At 42.8% G+C, this 17945-nt stretch overlaps 2 protein-coding genes across 3 annotated transcripts in view; one reads left to right on the forward strand and one right to left on the reverse strand.

Annotated features, from left to right (window-relative positions):
- Positions 1-632: 632 nt before the first annotated feature.
- Positions 633-8067, reverse strand: dbndd1 (dysbindin domain containing 1). Its single transcript, XM_063196633.1, has 5 exons — positions 7833-8067; positions 5986-6057; positions 5666-5806; positions 4974-5111; positions 633-1223 (listed from the first exon to the last, which is right to left on the reverse strand). Exons 1-5 carry the CDS (start codon positions 7861-7863, stop codon positions 1051-1053), a joined length of 555 nt encoding a protein of 184 aa, XP_063052703.1. The 5' UTR covers positions 7864-8067; the 3' UTR covers positions 633-1050.
- Positions 8068-16769: 8702 nt separating this feature from the next.
- nfat5a (nuclear factor of activated T cells 5a) overlaps positions 16770-17945 on the forward strand; it is a 34867-nt gene continuing 33691 nt past the window's right edge. For both annotated transcript variants that reach the window (XM_063196634.1, XM_063196635.1), the window contains exon 1: positions 16770-17090. In XM_063196634.1, the coding sequence (XP_063052704.1) occupies positions 17018-17090 (73 nt within the window). In that variant the 5' untranslated portion in view covers positions 16770-17017. The remainder of the gene's footprint in view (positions 17091-17945) is intronic.

Raw genomic sequence — 17945 nt, forward strand, 5'->3', positions numbered from 1 at the left:
GATGACTGGTGAGGGTCACTCCACATGAGCAAGGGAGTGAGCCCTCTCTAACATACAAATGATCTGAATAAGCTGCACACTTCCCAGTATATAGTGATCCTGTATGTTCAGTTTGAAGAAATTATTGAATTCTTTTTGTTTTCCTTTGACATCAAGGATCTATAGATCTCAAGAGACTGGTTAGTGTCTCACCAAAAGCCATGGTGATGGACGGTCAAGCACTGTGGTACAAGGGGCAGGATGCTTACACTGGTAGCCTTAGTAGTTCTAGTAGTAAAAGTTATGTGTACTTCACCTTTCATCAGGTGCTTCTTTATGGCCCCTAGAGCAGTAGGCCACAGGACTGCATGATTGGTATGTGCCCTGAAGCCCCTATACCACGAATGAGTTGTCATGCACTGAGGCCATGTCCCATCACATGGCTGGGGGCACTTCATCAAGTCGCCGTAGACTCATGCCATCAAAAAACACCTATGATCTGCAATGTTGGTGGTGTCTACCAGGCTATAGCAGTGATTTTCGCACTGTGCCTGACTGGAGTCGATAGATGAAGTGAGCTTCCGACTCGGAACGCTGACGTGTGTGTGTGTGTGTGGTGTGTGTCTTGTGTGTGTGTGTGTGTGTGTGTGTGTGTGTGGTGTGTGTCTTGTGTGTGTGTGTGCTCGATGTGTCAGCAGACTGCCCACAGGGGTTGCTGTAGGGACCCCTGTGGGACATGGCCTTAGCAACTATTCGGATGTGAATCTTGTTTACAACAACTGGATGAGGAGAGATGGACTCGCCCTTATTCTGTGCGGTCCATCTCTTCCACATCTCTCCTTTGCCTTTCTACCTTTTCTGTGGCTTATCACTCTAACCATCTCAAATTCCCACTTTCTAATCTTTCTCTCTCTGTGTTTCTCCTCTATGCTTCTCTAAGTCTCCCACAGGGCTCTGGGTGCGTTGAATCTTCCTGTGTGTGTGACACGTCCCTCCCTGCCCAAAGTGAGCAGCAGCAGCCACGGGACGCTCCTGTGGTGGATGGACAGGCTTCCTTCAGGCATGGACTCGTCAGGGCTGCTGGGATAGCGATCGCTCCATCTTCAGGAGGGGCTCCGTGTTGTCCGAGTCACTGTGGTGCTTCCGGTCCTTGGGCTGCTGCTCGGCCCGGGCTCCACGGGTCCAGGACGGAGATCGCACATAGCCCCCGTGAGGTAAACGAACCATCGGCGGATGCTGAGGGTCTGATAGATTCAAGGACAAAATGTCATGATGCATTGTGGATTATGTGCGCTGAAATTTCATTTTTTAATAACAATGAGAGAACTGTAGCTTGCAACACAGGCACAGGCTTGTAGCACAGGCAACAGTGGCACCTGGGTGGATGGAGTGCCAGTCATGTGAAAAAGTGACCGATGGCTAATGGTGCATCAAATAAAAAATAAAAACACACAACCATATTTATACAATTATATCAGCCCAAATAAATGAACAGTAACCTACAGTTCTGAGTCATTATATATACAGTGCCCTCCATAATTATTGGCACCCCTGGTTCAGATGTGTTTTTTAGCTTCCAATTATTTTATTTTTTTTCTAAATAATATGGGACCTTAATGGAAAAAAAGAGAAAAATCCAACCTTCAATACAAGTGCATTTATTCAGTGGGGAAAAAATCCCACATAAAGAAATAATTATTTGACATCAAATATTGTGTGTCACAATTATTGGCACCCCTGGTGTTAATATTTTGTACAACCCCCTTTTGCCAACAAAACAGCACCTAATCTTCTCCTATAATGTTTCACAAGATGGGAAAAGACAGAAAGGGGGATCTTCAGCCATTCCTCTTTGCAGAATCTCTCTAAATCATCCAGAGACCTGGGTCCTCTCCTCTGTACTCTCCTCTTCAGCTCACCCCACAGGTTCTCAATGGGGTTGAGGTCAGGGGACTGAGATGGCCATGGGAGGAGCTTGATTTTGTGTCTGGTGAACCATTTCTGTGTAGATTTGGCCATATGTTTAGGGTCATTGTCTTGCTGAAAGACCCAGTGACGACCCAGCTTCAGCTTTCGGGCAGAGGGCAACAGATTTTGATTTAAAATGTCCTGGTATTTCAAAGCATTCATGATGCCATGCACCCTAACAAGGTTCCCAGGGCCTTTGGAAGCGAAACAGCCCCACAGCATCACCGACCCACCCCCATACTTCACAGTGGGTATGAGGTGCTTTTCAGCATGCGAATCTTTCGTGGTACGCCAGACCCACTTAGAGTGTTTGTTGCCAAAAAGCTCAATCTTGGTCTCATCTGACCAAAGCACACGGTCCCAGTTGAAGCCCCAATACCGCTTGGCGAACTCCAGACGCTTGCGTTTATGATTGTGAGTGAGGAAAGGTTTTCTCCGTGCATGCCTCCCAAACAGCTTGTTGGCGTGTAGACAGCGCCTGATGGTTGATTTGGAGACTTTGTGACCCCAGGATGCTACCATTTGTTGTAATTCTGTAACAGTGAGCTTTGGAGATCTTTTGATTTCTCTTACCATCCTCCTCACTGTGCGTGGTGGCAAAATAAACTTGGGTCCTCGTCCAGGCTTGTTTACCACTGTTCCAGTTGTTTTGAACTTCTTAATTATTCCTCTCACAGTGGATATGGGCAGCTGCAGTTGAGTGGCAATCTTCTTGTAGCCTCTGCCTGACCTGTGAAGGTCGACGCACATCTGCCTCACTTGTATGCTGTGTTCCTTTGTCTTTCCCATGTTTAAGAGTGGATAAGAGAAATGGCCTCGGTGTCACGTCATATTTATACCCCAGGGAAACAGGAAGTGATGAATTACTAATTAAATGTTCCTACATACTCTGGTAAACTTTGTAAACTACTGTAGAAATGACAGAAATGCTTCAATTATATTTATTTCCTGGGAATTGTTAAGGGTGCCAATAATTGTGGAACAGGTGATTTAATGAAAAATAATTATTTTTTAGTCAGGGATTTTTTTATTTTCTTACAATTCATTTGAGTTGAAGGCTACATTTTCCTACAATTTTCAGTGTGTGACAGTATTCTTCTGCAATAAACACTGAATTTATTTTAAGGCTTTTAACACATCTCAACCAGGGGTGCCAATAATTATGGAGGGCACTGTATATATAAAAAAAACTTCACACAGACAAAAAGTCAAGACACAAAGTCTTGGTTGGTGTACTCAGCCTATTACCATGCAGCTCCTTACAGTGCTATGATGTAATGAGGGCCAAATGAGCTGAGCTCCCACATTCACAGGAGATCTGTTCTATTTAAACAGAACAGGCAGGTCTCTGAAGGTGGCTCCTCTCTGCCTGGCTTTAAAAGTTAACTCTACTGCTGAGCCAGAGCGAGCGAGAGAGAGAGAGAGAGAGCGAGAGAGAGAGCCCTTCATGCATGGCATACAGTACATTCAGTGACAACTGCTGCCTCTCTCTTCCTGTGTTGTGAACTGAAATATTCAGGGGGAACATTTCCCTGCACTTCTGCTCCCTGGCCCATCAAATAATCATAGCCTGGGAGCGGGGCAGCGGGGGCATTTGCAGGGCCAGATGTGAATGACAGCAGAAGGGTAGAGTACAGGAGGAGGCCTCTATTTTGGTCTGCACTCATGTTTATTGCATGGCCCTAGCTAAATATGAACTGTCCCTCCGGCTAGACAGTGAGTATATGTACAGTATAGTGGGTTCTCAACGATCGCTTAATCATCCCGGGGTGTACAGTGTGGAAGCTACTGTAAATTAACAAGGGGATTACACTGTGGATACTCACTTTTCACTGTTCATAAATTTCATTTCGCTTTGCTGACCTTGGTAAAGACACCAGTCCTTCACATTTTACATCTCTATTAAGCCTCTGTCTGAAACACATCACATTGTTACTCTCTGGCTGGTTTTCTGATGATATGTGGCATGTACTCGGCTCGCACATTTTTTGGCACAAAATGTGTCGTGCCACAAAAGTGGGCACAAAGACACAAGAAACGCACAGAATGAGATGTCATGTAAGCAACCCACAATACAAGTGCAAGTGCAAGTTGGCTGAAATGACTGTTGACATTCACTAGGTCTTTTGGAACACCTACAGATTAGAGTCAGAGACAGAGTTTACTGTATTGCCATTATTGTGCATTGCACATACAGTAGCCTACACAGGGTAATGAAGTGTGCTAATGCAAGGGTTCCCAAACTTTACCATGGCAAGGCCCCCCACATACCGGTATATAGCCAAGGCCCCCCTTACATGGGTCATGCCACTCTATTTTTCTTTGCATCTCCTTTCACAATCATAGTCTAGTTGCCCTGCTGGGAAAGTCTATATAAAATAATAACTTGACAATAATAGTAGTAATGTTCAGAGATGCAATAGATTATTATAATGCCGCTCTTAACTAATGGAAATATTGTTAAAATTATTTTTGGTTTATTTTGGTGTTCATTTGTTGTTACTGCACAACATTAACTATCAGTACCAGAGATTGTTTCTAAAGGAGCAACAGTTTCTCTGTCAGTACCCAGCACCAGAACAGGTGTGGCTAATTAAGGGAGGCATGGAATACTGAAGAGTAACTGTCAATTTTTTTAATTTTAGAACTCTGCTGTAGAACACTCAATAGCAACCACTGCTTGCTGTGAGGACTAATTAGTTAGCTGCTGGGCCTAGTGGGTCAACCAGAACAGGTGTTGCCAATTAAGGGTTCTGACGGTTACTCTTCATTGTTCATTAGCTAAGTTAGATCATGTTATTTTTTACTACCACTGCTAGGCTCTGGCCCCAAAGGCAAGCCCACTTTTAGCATTTTCTACAAAATTGCAGTCTACTTCAAATAAAAATTGTGCTGCACTTTTCCTGCCAACCTGCCACGGCCCCCCTAGCACCCCTTCGCACCCCTCCAGGGGTCCTCGGCCCCCAATTTGAAAACCACACCAAAGATGCTATTTCAGCTCGTGTTTGGCACTGAAGAAGACTCACTTGCTGAAGGTTCGTGATGGTTCTCCTCATCTGAGTCAGCAAAGACCTCCCCTAGCTCTTGATCCGACATGTCAGTGAGCTCTGTCAGGTCCAGGAGGTCAAAGTGCACCTCCAGAGATGATACACTGCTCAGTGGCTCTGGTGACAGATAGAGACAGTGCATTGAAAAAAGAAGGGAGAACAATGTAATCCATTCAGATATGAATGTTGCAAAGAATCCATACAATGAGTTAGGCCTAATTTAACATTACATCTGATTTGGCCTAAATAACATACGGCTAATGGTGCTCTTCCTCTATGTAGAGCAAGTTGCAACTGTTTAGTCACAGGGGCACTCATATCTGGATTAAAAAAAGAAATAAAAAGAAAAACAGCAACAAGGCAATAAGTCACTTTGGCGTCCAAAGAGTTTAGTTGTAAGCAGGGCCACTGACAGCTTTGGCAGGGCCCAGGACAATGTTCCCCCCAAAATTGAATGTATAATATGGGGACCCAATTCTGCCCCCCCCCCTTCTTCCTGGGCCTGAGACAACTGACCCCTTTGTCCCTCCCTGTTATCTTCCCTGGCTGCCAGCGACAGAAACTTCAGAATGAGCCCAGTTGTCGCCTTCTACCAAGATGATGAATGAATGAAATTTTTCACATGTTGAGGATAGAAATAGGATTGGCTGAAATGATGGCTTCAGACTTACGTCTCCTTTCATGGGTGAGTAGGTGAGCAGGGTGGTGGCCAGGGGTGCCGGCCTGTTCCCCCGTATGGGAGCAGTGGGAGAGCTCTGCCAGGCTAGCTGAGCTGGAGGACTTCAGCAGACTCTGGAAGCCCCTGACTGGCTCTGTTTGAATGCAATGGTAAATTATGAGTTTGTGGCCTTGCCTCCTCCAAAGCTAAATTGATACACCCAAACATATAGAAGTAAAACAAATAGGGATAACGTGTAACAATATCACTGTCCCATTACAAAGGCTGGCGATCGGAATGCAAAGAGCTGGCAAAATCAAAGTTTTTACAAACCTTCCAATGACCTCCCCCCTACATCTGGGCTTCTCCCGTGTATCTTTGGGGAATTCTGCCATTTCTCTGGCTCTTAAAATAAAAGGGCAAGTTAGACACACTCATCCAATGTAAAGAAAAAAAAAACTTTGAACAGCTTTGAAACAACATAATTTGACCTTTTCGGTAATGAGAAAACATGCACACAAGCACATCCAAAAACAAATCGAACATCTGAGTTTCTTCTAAATAGTCAATATACATGATCTCCTTTGGTTGATTGTACTGTAGAACTAACAGACATGGTATTTCTTCTAGAATAGAATAGAATCACAAGTTCAGTGAAAAATAGGCCCTATGTACAATAAAACTAATATAAAACTGCTGACTACTAAACTATACAACCTTTCGTACATTTTATACTTTTGTACCTTTTATACCTTTGTACATTTTATACTATACAACCTTTCATACAAACGTTGGTTCCTTGCTCCCATTTGTGACTGATAACAGCACAACACCTTTAGGTGCCAATTGCAGCTACAGTAAATTTAAATTTTATGAATTATATGATATATGATATCGTATATTACACGATATATATGAACCAGATTGTGTGTACAGTCTCACTCTCAAGAGTCTTCAGTGACCTCTTTTAGCATAACAACTGCTTTTCAAAACATGAATTCAAGGGAAGAGCTATACCAACAGACCTTTTCAGTTATTGTGTTATGCAGAAGATTACAATGTGAACATTCTTTAGCAGCATGCAACAGATCATACCGCTCCTAGAATTCCCTTCACTGTTTGCATTGTAATGTTTCTCATATGATATCAGCATCCCATTGGCCTTAAGTCAGCATCTTACTCCATCTCAGCCATTGCGTAAACATAACAGTCTCTGGTTTCATTGACTGACTGAACCTGCTGCTCACTGTTGACTTTGCAAACAAAACATCAAAGATGCTTGTTGCACTATCACCTGTACTATGATACAGAACACAAGAAATATGATATAACTTGTCCAAAAAAAGTGGGAGAGCACAGTCTTTGTCTATATTTTCAGACTGCACATTTAACAAAGAAGAGAAAAGATGCATCAGCTCTTGTGCACAAATGAGTCATTGTTTTCAGAATCAGCCCAATAGTGTGGCGTCCCCTGCCTTTTATTCTGCAGTGCGTGCGGGTCGTCCTGCAGTTGTACTAACGAAGACACATTACTCATCCCTCCCAGCCAGCCCACCTCTGCCACGCAGGAGACGTCAGGGACAGGAGTGGTGCGTAGTATAACTTCAAACATTATACGGTTAGTGATAAATATGCCTTATTGAGACCAGAAAGACTGCATCTGAAGGCACATCTTTTCCCTCTTCACATAAACCGGTACTCAGTCTATCATCATCAAGATCAAAGGGTTTTCTAATCCGTTGCTTGTATGTAATCCACCTTTTGTAGAATTACCCATCTACACCTCTGTACACACTTACTATTTAATCCTTTTAAGTGAATGACGGTGAACAATGGCATTTACCCAAGCGGCTGCGTATGCCCTCACACACACAGACACACATGCATGTGTGTACGCACCCACACACACACAATGGACATGCACATGCATCTGAACTCATCGACATCCACTAAGCAGTCTGCACTTGTCACTGGCCGTCTATCTGTCTACTGGTGCATTGCTGCTTGCTCTCTGAAGACAGCCTCCCCTTTGCTTTGCCAACAAGCACGGCAGCCTGTTTAACTGCACTGTGCAGCGAGGCTGTAAACTGCTTTTGTTCACTGCACGCTGCACAGGCAGCTGTATATGTGTTGTGATGTTGTGTGTGAGTGCAATCTATAAGCATAGTGCCGGTCCTTACCAGGGGTGCTGGTCTCTCCCTGAGCCTCCATCCAGCCTCCGCGACCTGGCTACTTTCCGCCGTCTGAGGCAGCTGCTGGGGAGGGGAGGAGAAGGGAGGGGAGTGGAGGGGAGTGGAAGGGAGGAGAGGAGTGGAGGGGAGGGGTAGAGGCGTCGTCTCGCTCGTCTCCCGCTCCCTCTCTTTCACACTCTTGCCGACATGCTCCCTCTTCCTCTCTCACTCTCGCGCTCTCTGTCTCTCACTCTCTCTTTTTCTCTCTCCCTCCCTCCCTCCCATTGCTCCTTCTCTCGCCTCCACCCCCTCCTAAGCTTTTTCAGCCATCCACATTCTGTCTTTCTTTTCCTCTGGAGATGACTCACATTCCTCAGCAGTGGCCCACCAATTGTCTACTATACACAAAGCACCATGAAAAATGGCTCAACCCAGCACTACCTGCATCTAAATGGGCAGACAGTTCTCAGGGATCTCCCTTCCCATTTGCATTTGTCTGGTTCTGTTTTCGCCTCCTGTCTCTGCCACCTCTCTCCAGTGAGTCCAGTCACCTTCACTGGCACCTTCCCACTCCACCACGTGCTGTTCAAGGACACTGCAAACAGTGTATAGGGAGTGCCTGCCTCTGCCTGTGCAGCACTCCTCTCCTCTCCTCTCTCCTCTCCTCTCCTCTCCTCTCCTCTCCTCTCCTCTCCTCTCCTCTCCTCTCCTCTCCTCTCCTCTCCTCTCCTCTCCTCTCCCCTCTTCTCCCCTCCTCTGCTCTCCTCTCCCCTCCTCCTCTCCTCTCCTCTCCTCTCCTCTCCTCTCCTCTGCTCTCTCACTCACTGCTTCGTTTCAGCGGTGGTCTGGTCGTAGTAGTAGGTAGTGTCACACACTGCATAGTGGCTGAGTACAATAGAAGCCACAGTTGGAGTGAGGGGGTGGGGACGCGCAAGACTAAAGAGAGAAGTCTGTGTGTGTGTGTGTGCGTGTGTGCGTGTGTGGTGTGCGTGTGTGCATGTGCATGCTTGTGTGTATGTCTGTGTGTGTGTATGTGCGTGTGTGCGTGTGTGCATGTGCATGCTTGTGTGTATGTGTGTGTGTGTATGTGCGTGTGTGTGTCTGTGTATGTGCGCACGTGTGTGTGCGCGTGTGTGTGTGTGAGAGAGAGAGACAGAGACAGACAGACAGACAGACAGACAGACAGACAGACAGACAGACAGACAGACAGACAGACAGACAGACAGACAGACAGACAGACAGACAGGTAGGTGATGGGGTGTAGTAAAAAAGTAAAATAAAACAAGGCCTACTGTATATGGGCAATTCCTCCTACCATCTGTCATGTGCATTGCCTTCACAATCTGCCACTCCTCCACTCTGCAGGTGCACAACAAAGGACATGAAAAGAAGATAAAAGGCAGGAAAAGGGAAAAGTGTAGCCTACACAACCTTGGCTTCATGATTGCAGTGTGCCAGCAACACATTAGTCTATCAGAAAATAAGGCTTGAGCTGTGCTCTGGTACTAGCGCTGCACCAATATACTGGGGACCCTCGTTCTACCCTGACATAAGGTCATTTCCAGATCCTTCCCTGATAAATAGTAAATTTGATGATAAACACATGTTATTGACTTTCTACCCTGGTCTAAGCCATTTGTATGCTTTGTCTCAATGCAACTTACTTTCAGGTGTATAGTGCCTCATACAGGAATGTAACAAATAATGCTATTTCGTCAGATGGTCAGCACAAAAACTCATTCCACATGCCATAGTAGTGAAAGTATCATTCTTCCACAATTTCTTGAAAATTCAAGGTGCACTGTGTAATATTTTTGTAATTTATTTTCAGACTTCATGCTGCCCATTCACAAATGTTACCTTTTTCACAAATACTGAATTATAAGTTTTCATTACAACTGGGAAAATTTGCACTTTTCATACATGAATAGGATAGGGGGATCTTCTCCATTGTCCCCCATTTTGAATTTCCAGAAATAGACATTTTTAGCTGCAAATCTTACTGCACTTTGGTCAGACTAGCAAATATTAGTTAATTACTGAATAAATATTCATGAAAAGATTGAATTTGACACACAGTTTCAATGAGCAGCATAGCCGCAATACTCACTCTGACCACCATCCTACACATCCTACCGAGATGCAATGCTCAAATTAATCTACAGCTCCACCCAGAGTTCAAAAGATGGTACTAAACAGAGAGAAGCTAGTTTGAAAAAAGGTGACCAAAGCATTCATTAGTTAACCACACAAACACATCATTTATGTGACCAGGCATTGATCTTAAACTCATTATAGGCCTAATTGATTTATGCACCACTGTGCAAACACTTATTCAATGTCATTTAGATGGTCCTCTTTAATAACTCAATTACTTCTTTCCTCTTCACCAAAACCCAAACACAAAAAAATGAACTAAACAAATATGGCTGGGCCTCACACTAGCTCTGTGGAAAATACAACCCTTACCAACAATCACTTAATTCTATTTTAAAAACATATTTCCCGGTCCCACTTTGCCTTCACTTAGAAAGGACCGTAGAAACATTGACAGGAGAGCGGTGGGAGGGAGCGAGAAGGGGAAAGATTGTCAAACGACGTCAGTCTGGACTCAAACCTAGGTGCCATGGCGCTCCAGCCCACAGAGTCACTGCGTCCCCAACTCACTTCTGATGTACCCCTAACGGATGGATGGATGTATGTACAGTACATGGATCTCAGTGACGTCACGTGAAGAAATGTGTCACTATGACCTGCATCGACACCACTAGACTTTTACAAAGCTCTGTGTTGCCGAGAGACTGTGAATATGGCAACATGACAACAATATACAATACAAGGAACGAAGTTTCAGCCTGCCAATAGCCTACATGGCATGCAATTTAGGAAATATGCTTGGTATAGATGTATTGCACAAGCATAAATCAAACCCAGTCAGCATTATTTTTCAAGCCATGTAGGCTACATTTGATTTTAGATTAGACATAAGTTGTAGTGAAAAGTGCTTAGACTTTCTACAAAGGATGCAGAACATTTTACGAATGTTGACAGTATATGAGGATTCCCAGGAAAGTAACTCAAACTCCCAAAAGCATATTAAAAAGGCAGGATCTTAATTCGTGACCATAGGGCCTAATCCAGCTAGCCTGGTTCACACACCAGACGGTGTGTGTGTAGCTTCGGCGCCCCCTGGCGGAGCAGAGCTACACATACCACAGATTGTATAGGTCCAGATACGCCACTGGTTGGTTTCACGGTGCATTTCCGGTTTCTGAACGAGGCAAATTTAGACCTCTAGTTGCAGTTCCACCCTTATCTACGTGGTGGCCCAGAGACCAGAATGAATGGAGTCCTATGGAGCAAAACCCCTCATAGTGCCTTTATCTCAATATATGTATCTCAATATATAATTCGAATACACTCGCCTCCAAAAGAGTTGTCGCCTTCCCATCTGTTTGGAATAACAGCTAATAACCTGACTTTCAATTAATCACTTGGCTTCAGAAGTCACTCATATGAAAGCTACACTCGCCTCCAAAAGAGTTGTCGCCTACCCATCTGTTTGGAATAACAGCTAATAACCTGACTTTCAATTAATCACTTGGCTTCAGAAGTCACTCATATGAAAGCTACAACCCTCCCGAATGAAAATGTATGTACAAAAATAAATTTCATGCACCAAAGAAAGATTGACCCTTTAATGAACACAGACAGGGCAGATTTTCACAAGACAAAAGTTTTGTCGCCTATCGAACATAATGTGAAAATGAGCAGATAAGTCACTTCAAAACACTTCAAATATGCAGATTGGGTGTCATACTTAATCACTGAATCACTCTCACCTCTCCAGAAAATCGACTTTGGCCTTTGGTGTATGTTTAGGGTCATTGTAATCATGGAAAGCAACACAATGAAAATCAATGGAGTTCAATGAGAGATGGTGACATATTCGCTATTTGTAGAGCAATACATGTTTAACTTCATGATTTAATCAATGATAAAAGCCCTCAAACACCTGAAGCATGCATGCAGCTCCTCATAAGAGCTGTATCTGTACCATGTTTCACTTTATGCACCATTTCTCTTTTTTCATATTCTTCATCTCCAACACCATATAGTTTTGATGCTATCAGTTCTAAAATGGTTGATCTTGGGATCTTGACTTCAGAGTATGAGTCCCATTAGCCTTCATTTTTGACAGAATTAGGCCTGACATCTTGGCTGGCTTTTTTGAGACAGGACAGTGGGAGAGACTTCTTTGGTGTTAAAGGTGAAGAATTTGGAAAGAATACATGGTGCCTAAAGTCAAACATGGGAGGGATACAGCTCTTATGTGGAGTTGCATGCATGCTGCTGGTGTGTGAGGGCTTTTATCATTGATTACATCATGAAGTTAAAAATGTATTGCCCCCACGAATAGCAAATATGTCACCATCTCTCATTGAACTCCATTGATTTTCATTGTGTTGCTTTCCATGATTACAATGACCATAAACATACACCTAAGGCCAAAGTTGATTTTCTGGAGAGGTGTGAGTGAATCAGTGATTAAGTATGACACCCGATCTGCGTATTTGAAGTGTTTTGAAGTGACTTATCTGCTCATTTTCACATTATGTTCGATAGGCGACAAAACTTTTGTCTTGTGAAAATCTGCCCTGTCTGTGTTCATTAAAGGGTCAATCTTTCTTTGGTGCATGAAATTTATTTTTGTACATACATTTTCATTCGGGAGGGTTGTAGCTTTCATATGAGTGACTTCTGAAGCCAAGTGATTAATTGAAAGTCAGGTTATTAGCTGTTATTCCAAACAGATGGATAGGCGACAACTCTTTTGGAGGCGAGTGTACAACCCTCTCGAATGAAAATGTATGTACAAAAATAAATTTCATGCACCAAAGAAAGATTGACCTTTTAATGAACACAGACAGGGCAGATTTTCACAAGACAAAAGTTTTATCATTGATTAAATCATGAAGTTAAACATGTATTGCTCTACGAATAGCGAATATGTCACCATCTCTCATTGAACTCCATTGATTTTCATTGTGTTGCTTTCCATGATTACAATGACCCTAAACATACACCTAAGGCCAAAGTTGATTTTCTGGAGAGGTGTGAGTGAATCAGTGATTAAGTATGACACCCGATCTGCGTATTTGAAGTGTTTTGAAGTGACTTATCTGCTCATTTTCACATTATGTTCGATAGGCGACAAAACTTTTGTCTTGTGAAAATCTGCCCTGTCTGTGTTCAATAAAGGGTCAATCTTTCTTTGGTGCATGAAATTTATTTTTGTACATACATTTTCATTCGGGAGGGTTGTAGCTTTCATATGAGTGACTTCTGAAGCCAAGTGATTAATTGAAAGTCAGGTTATTAGCTGTTATTCCAAACAGATGGATAGGCGACAACTCTTTTGGAGGCGAGTGTATTGTTTTCGAAAGTATGTATATAAAATACCCACGGCTGAGTTTTAGATTTTTTGAGTCACGCATATGCTTAAAAAGTGATTTTAAGTGTCTATGACGTCACATACTTAGCAAAATGCTAGCGAGTAGTGGGCAACAAAAACTCCCCCTGTAAAAAATCAAACGGACATATGTGCTTTTTTTGTTAAACTTTTGATGTAAAACCAGAACAACATTCAAATCTGAGCCCTGTTGAAGAGACCTTGGGGGAAATTAAGATTTTTAGTATCTAGCTCCATTGGGTCCCATTCATTCTGGTCTCCAATGCACGACTAGTGGAGAACTCATCGGAAATGCAGCCAAAAAAGCTGGTACAATGGGGCTTAATAGCAAGTGGCAAGGCTGTTCTATAAGGGCTGTGCACATACTACCGTCTGGTACACAGCCATAGAGCAGGCGATGTCTACAGCCAGAAAATAGACGGAGCATTTATTGCTTCAATATCAATAGCAGCTCGCATTGAGGAATCACAGGACAGATTATAGACTATATTGATTCTTTAGAGATTAACAGGAAGGTTTTTGAAGGAATTTGTTGATGAGGCAATAAATGCTCCGTCTATGTTCTGGCTGGAGACGGAGCGTGCTCTATGGCTGTGTACCAGACGGTAGTGTGTGTAGCTCTGCTCCGCCGGAGGGCACCGAAGCTACACACACACCGTCTGGTGTGAACCAGGCTATAATCCAGCTAGTGTGAAAGTGAACCACCACTGAAAGTGGAATATATGAGAAGGCTCACTCCCATTAGCTCCTAATGTTCCCTCAAAACATGCAGTTCCACCTAGATGGCAACTGCGGGGAAGTGATGTGGGAAACCTAAACAGAGTCAATTGGACTAAATGCTCAAATATAATCTCCAATTTCCAGTCATCAACCCCATACATACACATTTCCTGTTAAGAACTATGGTTGGCATTACATAATGTATTGTCAAGTTCTTTGGATATTTAGTTTTTCCGAAGTTCCCGGATGCACTGTAAGTGTCTGGCAATGTCACAAGATTTCCATCCATGTGGATGGAAGATTCTAGGGTTTTAAAGTCTGTTCTGTAGGCCTATGTATTTTGATGTGTCTTAATTTTCCATATGTTGGGCTGCTCTGTATGTTTGTTTTTATTTTTGTTTTTCAGACTATGCCACAAAAAAAATGTGCGAACACTTCAATGATCAAGCAAGCAATGGCACAGAAATGTTCAGATGAGGCAAAAATGGGCAGATATAGGCCTACAAAATGACACAGGCACACACACACACACACACACACACACACACACACACACACACACACACACACACACACACACACACACACACACACACACACACACACACACACACACACACACACACAATATGATCAAATTATACAAAATGTATAATTTGCACAACATATAATTTGCATTAAAAAATAATATTTATAGGTCTAGTTTCGAATTTGTTGAGGCAAAAATTATACAACGAAAAAAAACAACATTATTTTAGGCTGCTCCATTGAAACCCTTTCATTTTTCACTTAATGCAACTAGCTGGCGATCACGGTTAACTTCAGTAGGGAGAACGGGGTTGGTTGTCACAAGTTTTGGTTGTCACATGACTCATATCTCAGGTCGCTGATCGAAACCGTTGACACAGAAATGCTTGTAATTGTCATAGGACATCTATGTTGGTGGTATTGGAGGCTAAAACAGTATAACTTTGAGATGAGCGAATATAATGTGTTTTTCACATGAAAATTCAAATTTTGAGAAGTCTAATATTTTTCTTCTCACTCATTGCTCTATGGGCTGACATCAAAACCAGTGTGGCCATTTGAAAGTATAAAGAGTGTAAGCTACTATTTTGGTACATTTTTTTCATCAGAGCTAGCTTGAAAAAGAGTGAAACATGCCAGTTGGGGTTGGTTGTCACACTGCTATCGGGGTTGGGTAGGCCTACAATACTTTTCATTGCCTGTGGTGTTAGCCATAGCGTGCCATGTGGCATTTCACATTCAGTTGTGTGTGAAATACACTACATTTGCATTTTTAAAGTTCTAAAGAGTAGGGTGACTTCAGGTAATTTGAGCCACTTTTTGGTAAATAGCTTGGGAAAATAATACCATCTATGCACTTTTAATGTGTATATATAATTAATAACTACTATATTTCATCATTTTGTGTTGGAATTATATTATAAAACATAATTATTTAGGCCCCACAAGTCTTGAAACCCTGGATGTGGCAACTTTTTTGGAAGGAGCCGCTTGAGCTAATTTGAGCCACCTTATCTGGTAATTTGAGCCGGTTAAATAAAAAAGGGAAAAAGTCAATAATTCATAATTCCTTTTCATACTAAATCACAATTCTGTACAGCCACATGTCTCTGGACAGTGTTCATCCTATTTTTTCACTTTTTCTGTCTCCTCTCTTTTCATCTGCATTCATTTCTTTTCACCTGTCATCTTCCTTAATTTTTCCTCCAAAAGTACACAAACATGAGCTAGCTACCGCTAAACAGCAGCAAACAGCAGCAAACTCCCATTGATTATAATGGTGGCTCAAATTAGCTGAACGTGGTGGCTCAAATTACCTTAACCCACTGAGCTAACAGTTGAAACACCATAAACATATATTTTTCCAAAAAGGGTAATAATAAGCCACACTAACAAACATTAATATAGTGCATACCATCCACACAGAAAACATACTTTGTTTTTATGTGTATATCTGCTGGTATATGTAAGTTATAATACTTATAATAATTTGGCTAACTTTAGCGTGCCATGCTAAATTCCATGCAACTTTCTGGTGCAGCCTTCATTGGAATAAGTATCCCGCCCACCATATCAATCAAAACTCAATAAAATCCCCTGTTACATGTAATGAACTGTTGTGGCAACAGATTCCCATACTTTGTAGTCATTGGGTCTCATTTCCAGAGGGGCTAGAACCCCAAAACCTTAAATGGCTCATTTTAGCTGATGGCTCAAATTACCTGAAGTCACCCTATAAAAAGTAGCAAATGGACCTTATCTGAAGAGTATATGCCTAGATGAGAGCTAGTTTAGGTTCACATTTCATTGAAATTAAAATGTTGTAGGCCTATCATTTTTATTGAATGTTAAAAATGACAATTTCTCCCCATTAGGATAACATTGTTTTGTGACAACCACCCCTGCACTGGGGTTGGTGGTCATACTTATGCAAGGTGTCTTTGACGGCCCATATCTTTTGAAGATAATGGATGTAGGCAATGACTATACAAATGTACCTGGCATATGAAGCATTGAAGCTGTATAGAAATGGTTTTCTTGTAATATACTGTTTTTTTTCCTGAAATTAGATTTAAGTAAAAACAAAAACGTGGCAACCAACCCCAGTCTTCCCCTACTGTAATTGATCCTTCTCATGGTTTGAGATTCTCAGGACCACCAAGGTGGAACTCATGGCCAAAGTCAGTCAGGGGCTAACGCGCGTGCGTGGCAAAGGGGGAGGAGACGTTCGGGGAAGCGTCGCGATGTGTGGGTTGTTAGCTGGAGCTAGCTGTCCTCCTAGCATCCTTGTGGATTTTACTTGTAGTCACACACGTAGTAACCGTATCGTAGTCAGTGCAGCTGTCGTTCGTTTTGTATTTCACCTCTGCCTCATCTCCGATATTGCTGAGACTTGGGCCTGACCTGTCGGAGGAATATTTTTTGCTGAAGGGGACATCTGTTTTCATTTTCTCTCATGAGGCACTAGCCAGTTATGCCCTCTGATTTTATATCGCTGCTAAGCGCGGATATCGACCTTAATTCCCCCAAATCCCTCTACTCTAAAGGTAAGACGACAAATTCCAAAGTGACCCTGTATTTAGTCAACTCCTCAGCAGTGCAGTCATTTCTATTGTTCAACTCTGCTCACGGCTGCTGTAAACTTATTTAGTTAATGCTGACTTTGTGGACCAGTATTATGGCATCACATTTTAGCCTGCAAACATCAGTCACAGAATGCGTTGCTAATATCGAGTTCTCACAGGCAGCTAGTCAACGTTGCTCGGAGGGAGGCGTGTTGTGTGACAGAGGGTTTGGCGATTTGCATCTCAGTATTTTCCTAGGGGATGTCGCTTCACCATACCAATAGCTCAGCAGAGGATTCAACTCATAGTGGTAATTGTGTCCGTTCCGCCTATTAAATATATGTGCAATTACATTAAATCTCTCGTTGGCACCAGAATACAGGACCAATTCCGAAAGCCAGCCACTCTAAACAGGCTAGCAGACTGGTTAGCTGTGCAGCAGGAGTAGCTCGCTAGCAGTGTACTAAACCGTCAGTTGTCTGCAGCTGATGGGAACTGGTTAATTAGCTATCTTTCACGGAGGCTACAACATTGGCACGAGATGCGTCTGAAGTCCACATGGACGCAGAAAGTCTGTGAAGTCTAACAGTTATTGCTTATGTCAAACCAGCGTGTTCAGCCTATTTGCAAGGCCCAGTCTTGAGATTTATAATGCTGACAAAACTGAGGTAACCCTATAGCTCTTATATTAACTTCTGGGCCAGCACTAATTATGTCCACATAGTTGGTGTCCATTCAGTAGGCTTTACGATGGTTGCTGACACTGCCTGGTTGGCATCCCAATGTAGCGCTTCCACTGCCTCCCTTGGCTGTAAACAAAGACAGGCGCTGCACGTC

The sequence above is a fragment of the Engraulis encrasicolus genome, chromosome 4 (assembly GCF_034702125.1).
Source record: "Engraulis encrasicolus isolate BLACKSEA-1 chromosome 4, IST_EnEncr_1.0, whole genome shotgun sequence".
NCBI classification, from domain to species: domain Eukaryota; kingdom Metazoa; phylum Chordata; class Actinopteri; order Clupeiformes; family Engraulidae; genus Engraulis; species Engraulis encrasicolus.

Bases quoted from the DNA above. Each gene is read 5' to 3' on its own strand.
- dbndd1 (XM_063196633.1), bottom strand. From the start codon at position 7,863: ATGGAGGCTCAGGGAGAGACCAGCACCCCTG. The intron at 5,807-5,985 runs GTTTGTAAAAAC...GCATTCAAACAG, and splicing joins AGGGGGGAGGTCATTGGAAG to AGCCAGTCAGGGGCTTCCAG. The intron at 1,224-4,973 runs GTGAGTCTTCTT...TGAATCTATCAG, and splicing joins CCATCACGAACCTTCAGCAA to ACCCTCAGCATCCGCCGATG.